This window comes from Anser brachyrhynchus (assembly GCF_964034855.1).
Source record: "Anser brachyrhynchus genome assembly, chromosome: 2".
Lineage (NCBI taxonomy): Eukaryota > Metazoa > Chordata > Aves > Anseriformes > Anatidae > Anser > Anser brachyrhynchus.
This window is the reverse complement of record NC_137695.1, coordinates 123,394,728-123,411,952: the sequence shown is the minus strand read 5'-3', so window position 1 is coordinate 123,411,952 and position 17,225 is coordinate 123,394,728. Positions and strand designations below refer to the sequence as shown.

At 37.2% G+C, this 17,225-nt stretch overlaps 1 protein-coding gene across 9 annotated transcripts in view; it reads right to left on the bottom strand.

The window, feature by feature from the left end:
* Nucleotides 1-17,225, bottom strand: part of NKAIN3 (sodium/potassium transporting ATPase interacting 3) — a 372,372-nt gene that overhangs the window by 243,072 nt on the left and 112,075 nt on the right. The window contains exon 2 of one of the 9 annotated variants that reach the window (XM_080582406.1): nt 12,521-12,699. The exons of the other annotated variants lie outside the window; for them this stretch is intronic. Within the exon in view, the coding sequence (XP_080438532.1) occupies nt 12,521-12,628 (108 nt within the window). The 5' untranslated portion in view covers nt 12,629-12,699. The remainder of the gene's footprint in view (nt 1-12,520; nt 12,700-17,225) is intronic. 9 annotated transcript variants of the gene reach the window in all.

The window sequence follows — 17,225 nt, the reverse complement described above, 5'->3', positions numbered from 1 at the left end:
AAATAGGAAGCATGTAACGAAAATTGAATAATGGCACACAGAAATCAATTAGAGCATTATCCTTCATTTTCTTTGTTAGATGCCTGTTTATTTTTTTCTGTAAAAATATTATAAACATTATGAGCCATTCTAATGTATCCTTTTTTTCTTACCATTTATTTCCTGATACTTACTATTTTTAGTTCATTCTTACTTCTTTCTTGACTTTTCAACAACATGTCTACAAAAGTGTACAAAAAGTCTACAAAAATACTTGCTTATCTTGAGGAAATTCCCTCTGAGTGAAAATATATGGATATATTCATCCCTGGTTGTAGTCTACCAACATATATTGAGTTTTGTCATGATTGAACTTATCCAATACTGAACATACTGAAAGAAGAGAATTCTTTGAGGCCTAGGACAAGTATCTCCTCTTACTTGGACTTTTCATACTGCCAGCAGTAGAATAAGATTACTAACTTATGAGGGGCTGAAAATGTAGTTAGGAGACTGAAAAACATTATCTTGTAAAATTCTTCTTTCACTAGGAGATTTATATATTTTGCTTCGGTGGCAAGCAATGTTGCAAGAGGAGATTCTCTAAAACACTTTGAAAATGGAACTAGCAAGAAAAGAATTACATTGAAAATTACAGTGCTGAAATTCATGATGAAAATGCATTTGCAGAGATAAAGAAGGCATTGCAAGCTTTTCCTGCTTTTCATATTCTGCGACCTTGCTTAATCTCACAAAGCACTGTGCAGTGGCATGGAAAACCACCTATAATTTCTCTAACAATATGGTGTGCACTTCACGGAATAGACAGTTGTTGACCTATTGTAGCAATTGTTTGGTTCCCAATTACACAGCTTGAAAAACATCAAGTCCTTGTGAGGCAGTATGCAAATTTTATCAGCCAAATGCACCCCTTACATTACTTCACTATTGCCAAGCTGTTTTAATGGAATTACATCAGAGATGAATTTTGTCCCATGTATTATTTATCCAGTGTATTGTTTATTAAAAGAAAATCAAAATATCAATTAGCTTTTCTGAACAGATACAACAAAAAATATAGCAAACAACATCCTTTTTACCTTTGGATGTTAGCCAAATTCCAGAGCTGTGTAAATATTTGCATTTTGAGGAGATATTAATGGCAGGGTCTTTTTTTTTGTTTTGTTTTTTTTTTTTAATGAGATCCTTTTTACCCACAAAGACCATATGAAAACCTGTTTCTAAGAACTCAAATTGGGCAATGCTTTGCTGATGGCCTCAGCATTGTTTCAGTATAGCACAAGAGCTATCCTTCTGTTTTCTCTTCACATCTATGAACCTTCCCCCTATCCTTTTAGACACAAATCACTTCTATGCTACATGCTTATCTGACACCCTACACAGCAGCCACATCTGACAAGTGTCCAGTATTTAACAATAAAATTAATGATTTTTTAACTGCTTCTGTACCTTTGGAGGGATAAAACAGCAGGGCACAAGTAATCTAGGAAGTTTTTGGAGTGCATTGTAGTGCGTTCCTCACACAGATGATTAAGAAGCAGAAGAAGGGAGATACTTTGCTAGATCTTACACTTGCACACACGGAAGAGCATGCCAGGTATGTGAAGACTGAGGGCAGTCTTCGCTGCTGTGACCATAGGATGGTGAAGTTCAGGACAGGGAGGAGCAAGAACAAAGCCAATACCAGGATCACAACCTTCAGTTTCAGAACAGACTTTGGCCTGATCAGGGCTGAGGTTGGAAGAATTCTATGGAAGACAATCCTGGAGAGAAGAGGGGCCTAGGGCAGTTTGTTGATTTTCAGGGACTGCCTCCCCCAAGACAAAGATTGGTTCATCCCCATGGGAAGGAAGTCAGTCAAAGGCACTAGGAGGTCTGTGTGGATGAACACAGAGCTCCAGATTAAACTCAAACCTAAAAAGGAAACATACAAGTGGAAGAGCAATCAAGTGACCCAGAAGAAATACAGAGACACTGTCTCTGAACTGTCTGTCTGAACGTGCACTGCACTGTCTGGCCACTGCACTGCACTGGCACGTGGCCACTGCACTGTCTGAACGTGCAGTTACCAAGTTTGGGAAGAAAAAGCCTATCTGCATTTGAATCTGGTGAGTGGTGTGAAAAGTAACAAAAAGTGCTTTTACAGGTCTGTAAGCAGTAAAAGGAAGGCTTGGGAAAATAACAGGCCTGCTCCTAAGTGGGGCAGGAAACCTGTGAGAGAGAACAAGAAAATGCCAAGGTACTCAATGCCTTTTTCACCTCAGCCTTTACTGGTTAGACTGGCCTTCAGGAATTCCAGGCCCCTGAGGTTCCTGAAAAAGTTTAAAGCAAGGAAGACTTACTGTACGTGGAAGAGAATTAGGTTAGGGAATATTTAAACAAACTGGACATATAAAAGTTCATGGAACCCAACAGGATGTATCTGTGAGTGCTGAGGGAGGTGGCCACTCTTGATAGTCTTTGAAAGGTCATGGTGATTAGGGGAGGTTCCTAAGGACTGGAAGAATGCAAATGCCCTTCCCTTCCTATCTTCAAGAAGGGCATGAAGGAGCATCTGGGGATCTACAGGCTGATGAGGCTCACCTTGATCCCAAGGTGATGGAGCAAATGATCCTGGAAGCCATTTTCAAATATGTTAAGTACAAGAAAGTGATAGGGAGTAGTCAGCATGGGTTCATGAAGGGGAAATAAAGCCTGGCCAACCCAACAACCTTCTAGAATGAGATGATAAGCTTGAAGGTTGTGGTGGATTGACCCTGGCCAGCTGCTCAGCACACAAACTCACTTCTCGCCCCCTCTCCTTCTAGCAGGACAGGGGAGAGACTAGGAAAAGCAAACTGAGAAAACTCATGGATCAAGACAAAGACAGTTTAGTAAATGAAGGAAACAGATTTAAAATAAACAAAAAGACAGTGATGCAGGGGCACTCACCACCTCCCAAAGGGCAACTAATGCCTAGACAGTCTACAAGCAAAGGCTACCATGAAAGACACTTCCCTTCCCACCCCATTTTCTCCCCAGGTTTTACCACTGAGCATAACTTTATAGGGTATGGAATATGCCTTTGAATGAGGTCAGGGTCAGTCTCTTCTCCTAAGCAAGAAGTGATAGAACAAGAGGAAATGGCCTCAAGTTGCTCCAGGGGAGACATAAGTTGAATATTAGGAAAAATTTCCAGAAGGACCTGGAAAGCATGACCAGCAGGTCAAGGGAGGTGATTTTCCCCCTCTACTCTGCCCTTGTGATGCCCCACTTGGAGTGATGCATCCAGGTTTGGACCCCCAGCACAAGAAGGATGTGGACCTGTTCGAGTGACTCCAGAGGAGGGCTACAAAGATGATTAGAGGGCTGGAGCACCCCTCCTATGAAGAAAGGCTGAGAGAGCTAGGGATGTTCAGCCTAGAGAAGAGAAGGCTCCGGGGAGACCTCATTGTGGCCTTTAAATATTTAAAGGATCTTATAAAAAGGATGGAGAAGGATTCTTTACTCACATAGATGATGATAGGACAAGGGGGAATGGTCTTAAAAAGATGATAGATTTAGACTAGACATCAGGAGGAAATTCTTCACTGTAAGGGCAGTGAGACACTGGAATGGGTTGCCCAGAGAGGTTGTGGATGCCCCATCCCTGGAGGTGTTCAAGGCCAGGCTGGATGAGACCTTTGCCAACCTGATCTAGTGGGTGGTATTCCAGCCTATGGCAGGGGGGGTGGAATTAGGTGATCTTTAAAGTCCCTTTCAACCCAAGCCATTCCATGATTCTATAAAACGCTAGAAAAATGGGCCAACAGGGACCTCATGAAATGCAACAAATGTTAGTGCAATGCCCTTTAGGTAGGGATTATAGTTTTAATAGGGGATAGGCTGGAGGACCTAGCAGCTTGATGAAGATGACCTAGGGTTCCTTGTGGACACCACATTGAACATGAGCCAGAAATGTGCCTTTGCAGCAAAGAAGGCCAAAGGACTCCTGGGTTGAACTAGGCAGTGCATTGCCTACAGGTAAAGGGGGGAGTAAAGAAGATGGAGACAAACTCTTAGTGGTGCACAGTAAAAGGAAACACTCAATGGACATAAATTAAAAAAAAAATAGTAAATTCCATCTGAATTGAAGAAAATGCTTTCTTACTATACAGGCAGTCAAACACCAGCATAGGTTTCCCAGAGAAGTTGAAGAGTCTCTAACTTTAAAGATACTCAAAACCTGCCATGTCCCAAGCAACCTTCTCTAGTTGATCCTGCTTTGACCAAGGAGTGGGTGGGGGTGAACCCCAGAGGTTCCCTCCAACCTTGATTACTATGATATAATATTGTGTTGTGTTTTTTTGATTTTTTTTCTGAGTTACTTGATTATATTCATAACCAATAACTTTCTGAATATCCTTTAGCTTCTTCTCTCATCTACGCCATGCTTACAGTTCTCATCCCCAGCTTTAAGACACATCTCATTTCATTGCATCAGCTGTCCTTACAACTTTTCACTGCTGCTAACAGCTGTCCTCATCAGCTCTCCATAATATCTCACCCCCATTTTCATGACTTCTCCCTGCACATTGGTAACCTAATTCCAGCTCCAGAGAACACAGTGGGTCTTAACATATGTCTGACTTATATGGTTTAAGTTAAATTCTTGTAAAAAATACTTGTGAGCAAAGTTTCATTTTCATTTCATCTCTGTTATTATATCCTTATTTACTACTCTTGCTTACAATGAGCAACAACTTACTTTAAAATAATCTCTGAATATGGAGTAGGTATCCTTCAGAGGCAGAGCAGAACACAACAATAAGTTATAATATTCAGAAAACATCACAGACTTTTTTTTTTGGATTTTTTTATATATTTATTTTAATAGAAACAGTCAACAAAGCAGTTTGATCACTTTGTATCATCAGTGGCAAGGTAGAGAAACAGATATGCAGGACTTTGTCTGTATTGCCTCTTCTTGTTCATACTAGTGTGCTTTCAAGCAGTCGTGCAATTTTTGTTGTTTCAGTAAAAAGTGACACAAACAAACTTATCGCAGGTGGATTGTTAACTCATTTCTAATTCTTACCACTCAACACACAACTACTGGCAAGATTTTTTCAGCTATTACTAAGATGAAGATTCATCCTGCAACCTTCTGAAACATCCTCATCCTACTTCAAATCCTGTTAAATTACTTCAAATCCTTAAATTCCCGTCTATGTTTCTGTAGCACCTCTCATCATCCTTCACAGTAACTATACTTTCTTTGTATGGAAGTAGTAAAATTGACTACTTCCACAGTAAAGAACTCTTTAGTATGGTTGGACTAACCCGTATGGTGTACATTTGATAATATATATGTATATATATATATATACATACACACACACATATATATTAACAAGGAAAATTTAAAAATACCCGCAAAACCTGAAAATAACACTTAGAAGATTTTAGCTTATTTTGCAATTAAATAATATGAAGAAGGGAACTTTTCCACTGTTGTATCAGAGTTCCTTTCAGCAGGTGGGAAATTTCAGAGGTACTTGTTCACACATGCAAGCACAAAGATATTCCCTAACACATATTTTTAGAGCATTTTTGAACCCTTTTCAAGAAACTATATTAAGAATTAAAAATGTAACATGTCAGTTAATATATTCAGTTTTCCTTTGGACAGCTTGAAGTAAATCATAAGAATGAGATAAAAAATTTGATAAAGCTCTAACTGATCAACACCTGGATCAACAGAGATGCTGACCCTCATGCTATCAATCTAATATTGAGGACTGATGTAATTCTCCAAGAAACCCATTGTTCAGTAAGTATAGGACAAAGGAAAATTGATTCACAGAATAAATTTGAATCTGCATCAAACTTTCAAAGAACATTTAGATAAGACAAGGATACAGAAAAGGAAAAACAACAACATATCCATATCAGCTGTTTACTCAGATCCAGATGCTATGAGAAATTTGCTTTTGTCCAGTTCTACAAGATGACCATGACTGACAAAAAAATCACATGAGGAAACTAACAGAAAATTGAAGACTAAGACATCCATATATATAGCAACACATCTCTGCACACCGGCATGCCTTACAAACACCATACCCAGCAACAGCTTAACATCAGTGATTTTTCAGTTTTTCCTTTTTCCTGCCAGAAACCTAAATTCAGTGAATGATATGGAAAAATGTCACTAATGAACAGAAAATGTGAATTTCTACTGGTAATATCTAATGGGTAGAAACAAAGATTGATGACATCAGACAAATTCAAATGCACAGACAGACAGACATAAAATCACCTAAACCTCTTTACAACTGCACGGCTCGTATTTGTGTTTCTTAAAGCCATAAATGGATTTATACATATGCTGTTTATTTTTGAAGCTCTCAAAGAGAGAGAACTCAAACGAAAGACAGAAAGTGACAAAACGTTCAATAGTGAAAATATTGCAGATACTTGGGTGATTTCTGGACATCTGTCTAGCATACAGAAATAATAAGATCCTAGTAAATGCTGAGCAGATTAGCAAAGAGCAAATTTTGATGCTAATACTGAGACAACGTAATTTGAAATATGAGGTATTATGTTTTAAATACTCCCTTGCCTTAAGTAAATACACTTCAGTTTACTGTTAAAAATAAGAACTGGTGATAAATTCTTCCAGCAACTATTGTATTAATAACACTTAAAATGAGCAGCAATGACATGTTAGTAAGAAAGATAATGCAGGGTATTTTTTTGTTTGTTTGTTTGTTTTTTTAAAAAAAAGAGCTTATCTACTTAAGTATTCTATTTAGTCAGATGAAAGAAATCTTGCATTCCACCTTTGGATTTGCAAGTCATCTGCACATCTTTAGCCAAAAATGTATCTATAAAATCTGAACATTAATAAGACTTTGCAATTAATATTAGTTAATTTTAGTTACATAAACAGGATTCTTGCAAGTGTTGCACAATCCAAACTATTTTTATACATAGTAATTTTTTTTTCCAAGAGGAATAACTGTAAATCATGATCTACTGGCAAATACATCTACCTAGTAAGGTATTGGCATAACAAGACTCACACTACAATTACTTTGGGTCAGGTTAAATTCATTTTCTCATATAAAATAATTTCTTGTTCTTTTCAGTAACATACAGCTCAATCTGACTAACACTGAAGAATCTGTCCCTAAGTAATTATCACACAGGGGACCATTGGTTATATAATGTTGAAATATGAAGGCACGTAACTAGGCATATTATACCTCATACTCAGATAAGTCTAGAGATAATAGCAGTAAAATTACACAATCAAAAATGTTTCTTCTTTATACTTGAAAATCAGTCCAAGAAATGTTGTAAAGTTAATAAACTGTCATACTCATTCTTTTTCTGCGCCATATGAAAGAAGCTCAAAGGAAAATTACCTTGCAAGAAGAAATGAAATTAAATAGGACAGAAAAAATAAAGCTTCATCAGAAAAGTTCCTAAGCATCTTATTCTGCTGTTTAAATATTCACATATTTCTGTACCAGAAATTAATATCCAGTTTATACCCTCAAAAAACTAACTAAATAAAAATACAGTTAAAAAAACCAAAAAACAGAATGCAGAAGAAAACAGAAGCTTTCTCCTGCTTTTCTGCTTGAATTGCGCTGTTCAGCAGAGTGAATGAATGATTTAAATGGAAGTTCTCAAGTAGATACAATATACTTTGATTTGTACCTTCTGCAATATCACTGAAGTCAATTAACTCAACTGAGGATTTGCCTTTTATCTGCAATATATAAAAAATATGAGATTCAAGTGATTATATCTTGAAAGATGGGTATCTACTCAGAACAAAGACAGCTGAAATGCAGGATTTCCTTTTCACAAAAGACATGCTTGTTCAGAATTTTATTTCAATCCAGACTGAAACTTTTTTGTTTCCCAAAAATTTCCAGTGAACTAGAAATTCAGAGAACAGGCTTTTCAAGAGACAAAAAGACCAACTCTTATTATTGTCTTTACCGTTTGCATGTTTGATCAGTCCACATCTCCTCGGGTAGCAAGGAAATCAGAAGACAGTATACTCTTGAACATTAGAAAGGGATGAGTTGCCAGGAATAGCCATCCTTGTCCACCTCCAAATCGGTATAAATACTAATTTTAGCAAGAAGTAAATACTTTCAATCTCAGTTGAATTTCAAATCAAATTCTACTTCCGTTGGTAGAAAAGTCTGCTGATAGTTTTATAATTCAGTGCAGCCAGGACATACAATCCGACTTGCTGACAGGTCAGCAACCTACCATTACAACAAAGCTTCAGTGAAAGCTTGCAATACCTCCAGTTGGGACCCATGTCAAAGGAATGTGACATCAGCTTACACCTGAAACAGTGACAGAGCAAATTTCTTTGTGAGACCGAGAGGAGGCAAAATACCTTGCAGTACAGTGGACAAACGCCAAGGCTGAAGATAAGACATCTATAAGAACAGCTGTAATACAAAAAAGCTCTCAGCAATAACAGACATGCCAACTAAAGCCTGTATATCTATCAGCCCTGCACTTTCCCCTTTCCTACTCACGTATATGGATGGTAGGGATGCAAGAACCTCAGCTGGCACCCATTATCCTACCTCCACAACATGCCCATAGCAATACTGATTTACACCAGCCGAGAGCCTGACCTAGCAGCTGAAGCACAAGCTGCAGAACCCTCTATGAAATGAGACCTCACCCATACAAACTCCTACACCCATGCAGTCACTACATCCTCTTCGTGTACTGCACGCCCCCCCCATGTGCAGTGTTGCAACTGCAACTGTGCTGAGAGCCTCCTTTGGCCAATTTCTGGTAAGAAACAAGTCTGAACTTCCACTGTGGGCCCAAAGGAGAATCCGTCAAGTCAAATATTCTTCTGACCTTTTGTGTTGAAGAGGGTAATTGGAAAAACAACAGCAACAAAAACCTGAGCGTGTATGTCCCTGCAGTAGCTTCCGTATTAGAAATGTAGAACCTCATTAGAAATGTAGAACATTATCTAGGAAATCCATTGTCAACTGGCACCACTGTTATTAACAAAAAAATCCCAATGGCCACAAAGAGCCTTTTTTATTAACAATATTTTCTATTACAAAAAGCCTTCCTTTAAGCAGAGTGTTATTAGTAATGACGCAGGACACATATTTTGACTCATTTACTGAATCCCTTGCTCTTCTGATTTATTAAGAGGGGACTTCCTGGGTTAGTGGGGCTTATTACAATCCTATTTAATTCTTCTTCATTTTTCATTATTGGGTTCTTACACACTTTAAGCCACTACTTTTTTTTTTCTGCTCTATGAATTCCAGGTAACTTAGCCCAAAGATATTGCACAGGAAGAGAGTGCAGGTAATGAAAATAAAAAGCTACAAAATCCTTAATATGCTTGAACTGGACAGTGGGCAGGGGAAGTTTAAAAGCCATTTTGGTTCAAATATTCCCCACATCTTTCTTAGGGACAGTGATACTCTTTTATTCTGACATTTATATTTGTACCCTCCCACACATTTCTTTCAGTCAAAGCTTTCAGGTTAAGCTGATGACAAGCGGTAGACATAGCATGAGAGGACCACATGCTGTGGACATTAATGAGTTTCCTCCAGGCCCAAACAAAAGTTTTATAACCTTAGCTTGAGTAACTCTCCTGTTAGGTTAAGTAAAAATATTTCGGCTCGTACAAACAATTCAGCAAGATACAGAAACAGCAAGATCCAAACGAGTGGAGGGATTTAGAGCTTTCCCAAGGCTCATGTCTGTTTCAACCATTTTCAGTCACTCATTAGGCAATGTAGTATATCTCTGATTCTCTCTTTTGGTATCCAATATGTATTACCCAAAATCAAGTGAGAAAGGAAGACTGGGATTTAAAATTATATTCCAAAGCATATTTTTACTTCAGTGATGGACTTCTGTGAAATACAACAAAACAGCAATTCTGGCTATAGCTAACAAACTACAAATGCTGCCCTAAAAGAGTCAGTGTAATACCACACACGTGGAATACATCATTTTGATGTTTGCAGTGCCTCAGAGGCTTTACATATTTTATACCTTCACCATTTGTTAATGTTTCCAGTCTAACACCAAAAGAAATCAGAATACAGCAAGCTGAGCAAAGTAGCAATTCATGAGGACAAAAGCATTCTCAGCAAACTGCAAGTTTTAGTTGTAGATTAAATGAACAGAGCTTTGCTTGCCTTCATTCAGCTGGACTTTTGGGAAGCTTTAAACCCATAAATTCAAACCTTAGACAGCAGAAAAGATACATGGTGTTTGCTCATGATAATCTTCATATTATGCCTGAGAAAGGAAAAGAAGCTCATCTGTATAACAAAGTGTTTGGCTCTAAATGATCTGTCTCAAGTACTGGTTATATACCCTCTCTCATGGCATTAAGGCTTCACATTTATGGATGATCTCTGGACTCTCAATGATTGTGACAAGGACTATGATGTAGAAATCCAGACGGAGAAAGGCTGGACAAACAGATTATATATCAGAGAACTAGCACTGCGATACCCGAAGAGTTTTAGTTCACGGCAGGACATCAGAAAGCAAGAAAGTCTCTACATCTAGCTACTTGCTTATCTTCCTGTTTTAAGTACCTCATGCTGTTTTTTATCGTCAGGACATCTCATCATTATGTACCAGTAAGCAAGTGCCAATTCACAAAGATCCCCAGCAGTCTTAAGGTAATAGTGGCTGCGGTAACCCAGATCGGGATTTAAATGAAGGACTTTGCGGTGAAAGATTCTCTTTTCATTACCAGCTGTGTGAATCATGACTCGTTTATCCTACCCTTAAAATAAACCACATTTCCAAAAGTGTGCTTTGATGTCTATTCTCTTCTCCTTCAGTTATGACAAATGAAAAAATTTGTAAAACATGTATTTCTGCTCTGACTGACAGCTTATACAAATTGTTCCTTTATGTCTTTGTAGTTTTACATTCAATATTTTAAATTCCTCAAATTGCACATAGTTGTATTGAATTCCATTAGGATTCCCCAGTCTGTCAGAGTAATGACATACTTCAGTTTTCAAATTTCATACATAGTTCATTTCATTTACAATGGCTATGTTAAAAAGACTATTTTCTTATCCTTTCAAATGAGGCATAGAACAAATTCTAATAGTTGTCTCATGGGATCATGAAAAATGATTATTTTTCTATCAATATTTGAAACTAGTCTTTGAGAGAGGGCTGTAATATGTTCTTAAAGAATGTGCACCCATCCAAAGGTCTCAGTAACCTCCATAGTCCCATCAAACATCCAGGTTCCCCTCTTAATTTTATGAATGAAGATGACATTCAGGTGGCCCCTTGAATATAGCCATAGGTGAGACTCCCTGCTGCTGAAAAACTGAGAAAAATGTGACTGTATGACTACAAAAGATAGGACTGATGAGACAGGAGGAATCAAAATTTTACAGTAATATTTGATTACAAATATCAACATAAATATCAATCATATAATATTATTTTAATCTTGCTCCCAATGATAAAAAGAAAAGCTAATTTTATTAAAAGTGGGTGAAACAGACCATTCAGCCAATTTGCACCCATTACTTGATGGTGTTGCAGTGTATGAATACTTGGCAGGCCTTTTACAGCTTTGAAGGTCACCTGCTGCGGTTTGTGTGGTGAACTTTTATGCAGTAAGTGTAGGAATGTTCCAGATGTTTTTGGTCAACAGCTGGAAACTCGACTTCCTAATCATATCAACTGATGGTCTGGATACAAGCCATGAACAGCATATACATGGGCTTGGTGAGAAAAGGTTTTTCAAACTGGGAATAATATATGGACATAATATATAGACATAATAGGCACCATGAATAGATTAGAAATTAAAACTATTATAAATCTGAATCCTTATCAGCATGGAATGAAATATATGAATGATGCATAGAGTGGGGAAGAAGAAAACACAGTAGTGCACATATACACACTAAATTACACAGTGAATATCAAGATCCCATCATATTTCATCCTCTACCTCCCATTCACTAATAAACCCTGCCAATAAAATAAACCTCAAGTTATTCTCCCTCTTTGTCCTTGTTCATTCTACCTGCCAAATGTTCTTCCTATCCTGATTTACTGGTCTCTTCATACCCTAGTCTGTCCTGAAGAGTATTTTTTCCATGATGCCCTGAAAAAGCAAACACTTAGCACATATTAAATTCCAAGACAAATCCTTCTGAGGAACTGCAGCCTTCTGCCTGCAACCTGCCTCTCTGTGTCTTCATTTAGGTTTTAGATAGCTCAGGTCAAGGATTTAATTTGTCAGCTTGTACAGAGCAAATACATACAATGACATTTAAGAAAGAGTCTATTATCATGATAATTAGCTCCTTCAGGTAGCATACAGAGGCTATTGCTGAGGTCACAGTATATTGCATAATACCAAAGAGCAGATATAGAGAATTTATACAGAGACATATTAGAAGACAAGGCCAGTCTCAAAGAGTTTATAAAGTAAAAAGCAAAGGCAGACTCTCATCTGTACAGACCAGAAACTCACCCTCCACTGTGTCAAAGTATGCAGAGGGCACCTCCAGCACAGCCAGGGCAGCCAGAAGGCTGTGGTGATTCTTCTCATCCTACTCATTGCACTCAGGAACTGAGACATTGGTAACCTCACCCTTCCCGTGCTTTGGCCAGACTTGCAAAAATCATTCTCATGAAGCTGAAGAGAAAAATCTTAGAAGAGTCAGGACCCAAGGAAGAGAAAAAATCTTGTTACAGGAGGCTGGGACGTCCAAGGAGACAGAAACATTAAATTCATCTTTTTGCCTTCCACTGTCCCCACCCGTCTGGCCTACTGAATGGATCATGAAGTCAGAAAACATACTTTCTGCAGTTTAAGTTAACATTCTGTTTGTACATCTCCTCATTACTCCCATAGATATCCTTCCTGCTATGTCATCTGCAGGCAGAATGTGCCCAGACACTGTAGCAGTGGCTGCCAGCCACTCTTTGCAGGGCACGGTCTCTAGCAGCAAACATTTAACAATTTATGCCCCAGTATTTTCTCTACATTGTTAAATTGTATTTATTTAGATTTTGAACACATACACTGCACTTCTTACAAATGCACAACTGAGTTTTTGTTCATATGATATATGATTGAGCATTATCCCAACTGTCACCTGGTTAAAAGAGATTTTTGTGTATAAGAAATTTCTTCTTTAACTTTTTGCCTGTCTTTAGAGATTTTGTCATTATTGATTAGATGCAAAATTAGATCATAACTTGACTAAATAAAATTTCCTTTCATATGACAGTTCTTTGGTCTCTGCTTCCTGTGTCACTTTATTACTCATTGTGCAAATTATATTAAAAATTTAATTTTCCTTTTCATGTAAAAAGAAAAATCAAGACATCAGACTGCATCCAATCTACATCTATCATTCATAATGATAAAACAAAAAAAAACCTGTCTTCACATAATAAATGAGCATTGCTTCACAGTTATGATTATAAACATAATATCATCTCTTGCATAATAAATTCTAAAGTGTTTGATTTCCCTTCTCTAAACTCTTCTCTAAGTATGCTTGTCACTATTTGAAAGTTCCTGCTATGGAAAGGGAATTGGTGCAAGAACATTGGTGCCAAGAAGAACAGCAACAGGTCAGACATTTTGACTGTACTGTGACTGCAGTATTTGATTTTGCACATGATTAGTTGGATGATTTTGCACGTGATTAGCACCAAATCCTTTTAGAAATACATTTTCACTGGGTACAACTAAGTAACGGATATGTTTTCATCCTTTAGCTATCATCCTGACTGAGTACTGGGCCCTATCTGTTTTGTATTCACACAGTGCTGCCAAGCTGATTTTACAAGCCCCTGTTTATGTTTCATTTTTTAAAGAAAATCTCCTATAAAACAAACACCACTAGTAAAGCATGGCAAAGACCGACAACAAGGAGCATTTCAGGTCAAATATTCAATAATGTGTTTGACTTTCCTAACAATTTGGTCTGAACAAAGCACCTTGAAGCCAACTAGCTGTTAAAGACAGCAACGTCATGTTTAGCTAGATTGGAAAAGAAGGAGCAAACTACAAGAAGTTAAAAACATTTTTTAATTAAAACTCTGGAGTTAAAATTGAGGTGAAATTTCCCATATGTCTTATAAGCTTTCCCTCTTAGCATCTGAACAGTGTGAAATCCTTTGCCTGTTTTGAGATGCAGTTTTGGGAAAGGGGATTGTAACAAATCAGAAGATAATTTGGTCTCTGCTCTGATTAGAGATATTTTAGATCAGAGCCGTTTTTTAGCAATGAACACGACTACTGAAGATAACATCTGTTAAGAGTAGGCTTGTCTTTTATGATCATTTTGTTCAACTACAGATGCATTAAACAAATACAGACCCTGTTAATTTCTTCACCAAACCCACCTGAAAGCCCCAATAGCAAAGAAGATACAGATGGATGAATATTCTAATTATTTTCACATTTCAGTGAAACCTGGAGAAACAGCAAAATAAAGCTAGGGCTTGAGTTCAAATCTAAAGCAAGGTATAAAGAAAGAAGCAGGAAAATGATGAATTTTAAACTATTCTAAATGCTAAATGATTCTGACTACAGAATGTGAGTTGTACTTGAAAGTAGGAAATTACTATATTTTTGTATGGAACAAGAACAATCTAGTCACTTCTAAAAATCCCATGACCAGAAACTTGATGTCAAAGCAGGAGTTCAGATATTTCTGTCCCTCCTTTTCAGTTTTAATTGATGCCATATCCCCATGAAATACAAGAGGAAAAAGAGTCAGCTGAACTAAGCTGCATGAGGGAAAGAGTACCTAACACAGGAGAACGGAGGGAAGAGATGAGCAGAGATATATATTGCGAAGGCATTGCCTTGGAAACAGAGAACCCTACTTTTCACTTCTCCTGTCTTCTCCCTGGCCCATAGTACAAATATCAGCAAGTCACTGAATGACTCCATGCATTTGAGATGAGAGCCATGCTCCTAATGAACTGGAGAAAGGAAAGATACATGGGCAGAGGCAAAACACAACAGCTCTCACAGCATTACTATAACAAGCTTTCTTGTACTACCAACAAATAGTCCCACAAGAAAATACTTTTTACTGTTAGGGCTGAATTATTTATTTTTGCAGATGTACATAAAAGCCACCATCAGGGGGCTTAGCCCTCCAGTATAACACACTGTATACATACATATTGTGAAAAGGTAATCACTGCCCCAAGGAGATGACAATTCATGTGTAATGTGGGGAGTAGGAGATGGAGCAGTATAAAAACCTGTGGGGCAGCAAGGTGAATGTGAAGCAATTGCAGTTAGTGTCACACCTTGCCACCTGCTAAACCTTTGCAGAGTGCCTCCCAGTCAAAAATCTATCTATTATTGCAAAGTCATCTACAAACAAAAGAGAGGTAACTCTCCCTTCTTTGCTCAGGGAGACTGATATAAAATCCAGACTATTTCACAGGTCCATTTTGATTCGTGCAGGATTCACACAGCTAGCCAGTGCTTGCTTTCTGAAAGATTTTCAGGGTGACATTTTTCTAGAAAGAAGACAATATGATGAAAATTAAGCTATCTGCAAACACATTAATTCAGTTTTGTTAAGTGACCTTTCCAGTCTTGTCCACAGCAGTAGTTTTGCTTAGAGACAAACTATCCCATACATCTTTTATGACCAAAATTAAAATTACTCTTTCTGAAAATGACAATTTGCCCAGGAAAATTTTTAGACCAATTTTTCAACCAGTTTCCAAAGTTAAAGACATCATTTTACCAACAGGTTACTCCACTTTATATATATATATATTATATATATATATATATTTGTGTATATAACGAATTAACCATTCACTATGGTAGAAATGAGAGCTTGATGTAATGACACAACTGTTAAGTGTGATAAACCCTGGACCATGGTGTCCATTTCACATGCTTTAAGAGCAAAATGAAAATGTTCCAGCTAAAGGCTGTGAGAAAGTGAGATCCCACTGGTTATAGGATTTTGGAGATCCCTCTCCTGGTCACTTTCTTTACTCAGTCTTTAATTATTGATACAAAAATTGAGACCTTTGTACTGTAGAAACTGAAAGAGATGCTTCAAAGTTGCTCAGAGTTCAGTGGGTGGGTATTATTTGAGTCCCATATTTCCACCATGTGCTTTTGCAGCTACACTGCTAGTTGTAAAGGGGAAGGACATGCTCCTTTCCTTAAAGAGCTATGACAATGTATTAAAGATAGAATATACACTCAAAAAAAATAGTACAGAACACAAAACATAAAAAGTGTCTCTTCGGCCAACTTCAACCAATTCTGCTACTAAAATGCAGCCTTATTTTCAGAAGCACTTAGCAGTGTTATCTCCCATTCTTATTACCAAGAAGTTAACTTCAAATGAAGATGAGGTCACTAGGCTTTAGTTTTTATTCCAAATGCTAAAAAGTATAAAGTTCAAGTTGTTGTTTTTTTTTGTTTTGTTTTGTTTTGTTTTGCCTGGCTTTTTGTTTTTATTTTTGTTTTTATTTCTGTTTTGTTTTTCTTGTAATGACATGAAAAATACTAAATGCTTACATTCCGCTTAAAGAAATCATAGAAATTAAAAATTTTAAGCGATTAATTTGATCTTCTGAGCCCTGTTGGTGACAACAAGAGGAGGTACATAAAAATGCTCCAGTGAATCTGTAATAGGATAATTATGTTCTCCGAAAGCAAGAAAAGCTCAGACATGGAAACGCTTAAGAATTTAAGATCTTCCTTTCAGGAAAGGACAGTTTCCCACCCTGCTCCCTGTTCTTCTACACTCTAGAGATCTAACTCAACTTTCAGTCAGAAGAATACAAATGAGGTGAGGGAAAAAAAATGAACAGAGAAACATAAAGATCAGTGAAAATGAAAACTTTTTTTTTTTTTACAGAATTCATTAAAAAAAAAAAAAGGAAGGAGGCAACAATATTATTTGAATCTATCACTGTAATAGAATAAAAATTTGAGAATCAGGACTACCAGAAATGTGTAAGTTGGTATTAAGCAACACTTTGTCTGCCCAGTGATGTATCATTAGTCCTAATTTTTAGTATGAATACAGTAACTTTTAATTATATTTCTATTATTATTATTTAATAACAGCTCTCTCAACTTCTTCCACATTGGATCCATGTAACCACATAGCGATGGTAATGCCCCATTAAAAAAAAAAAAAAAAAAAAAGTATGTTTCAAATTTG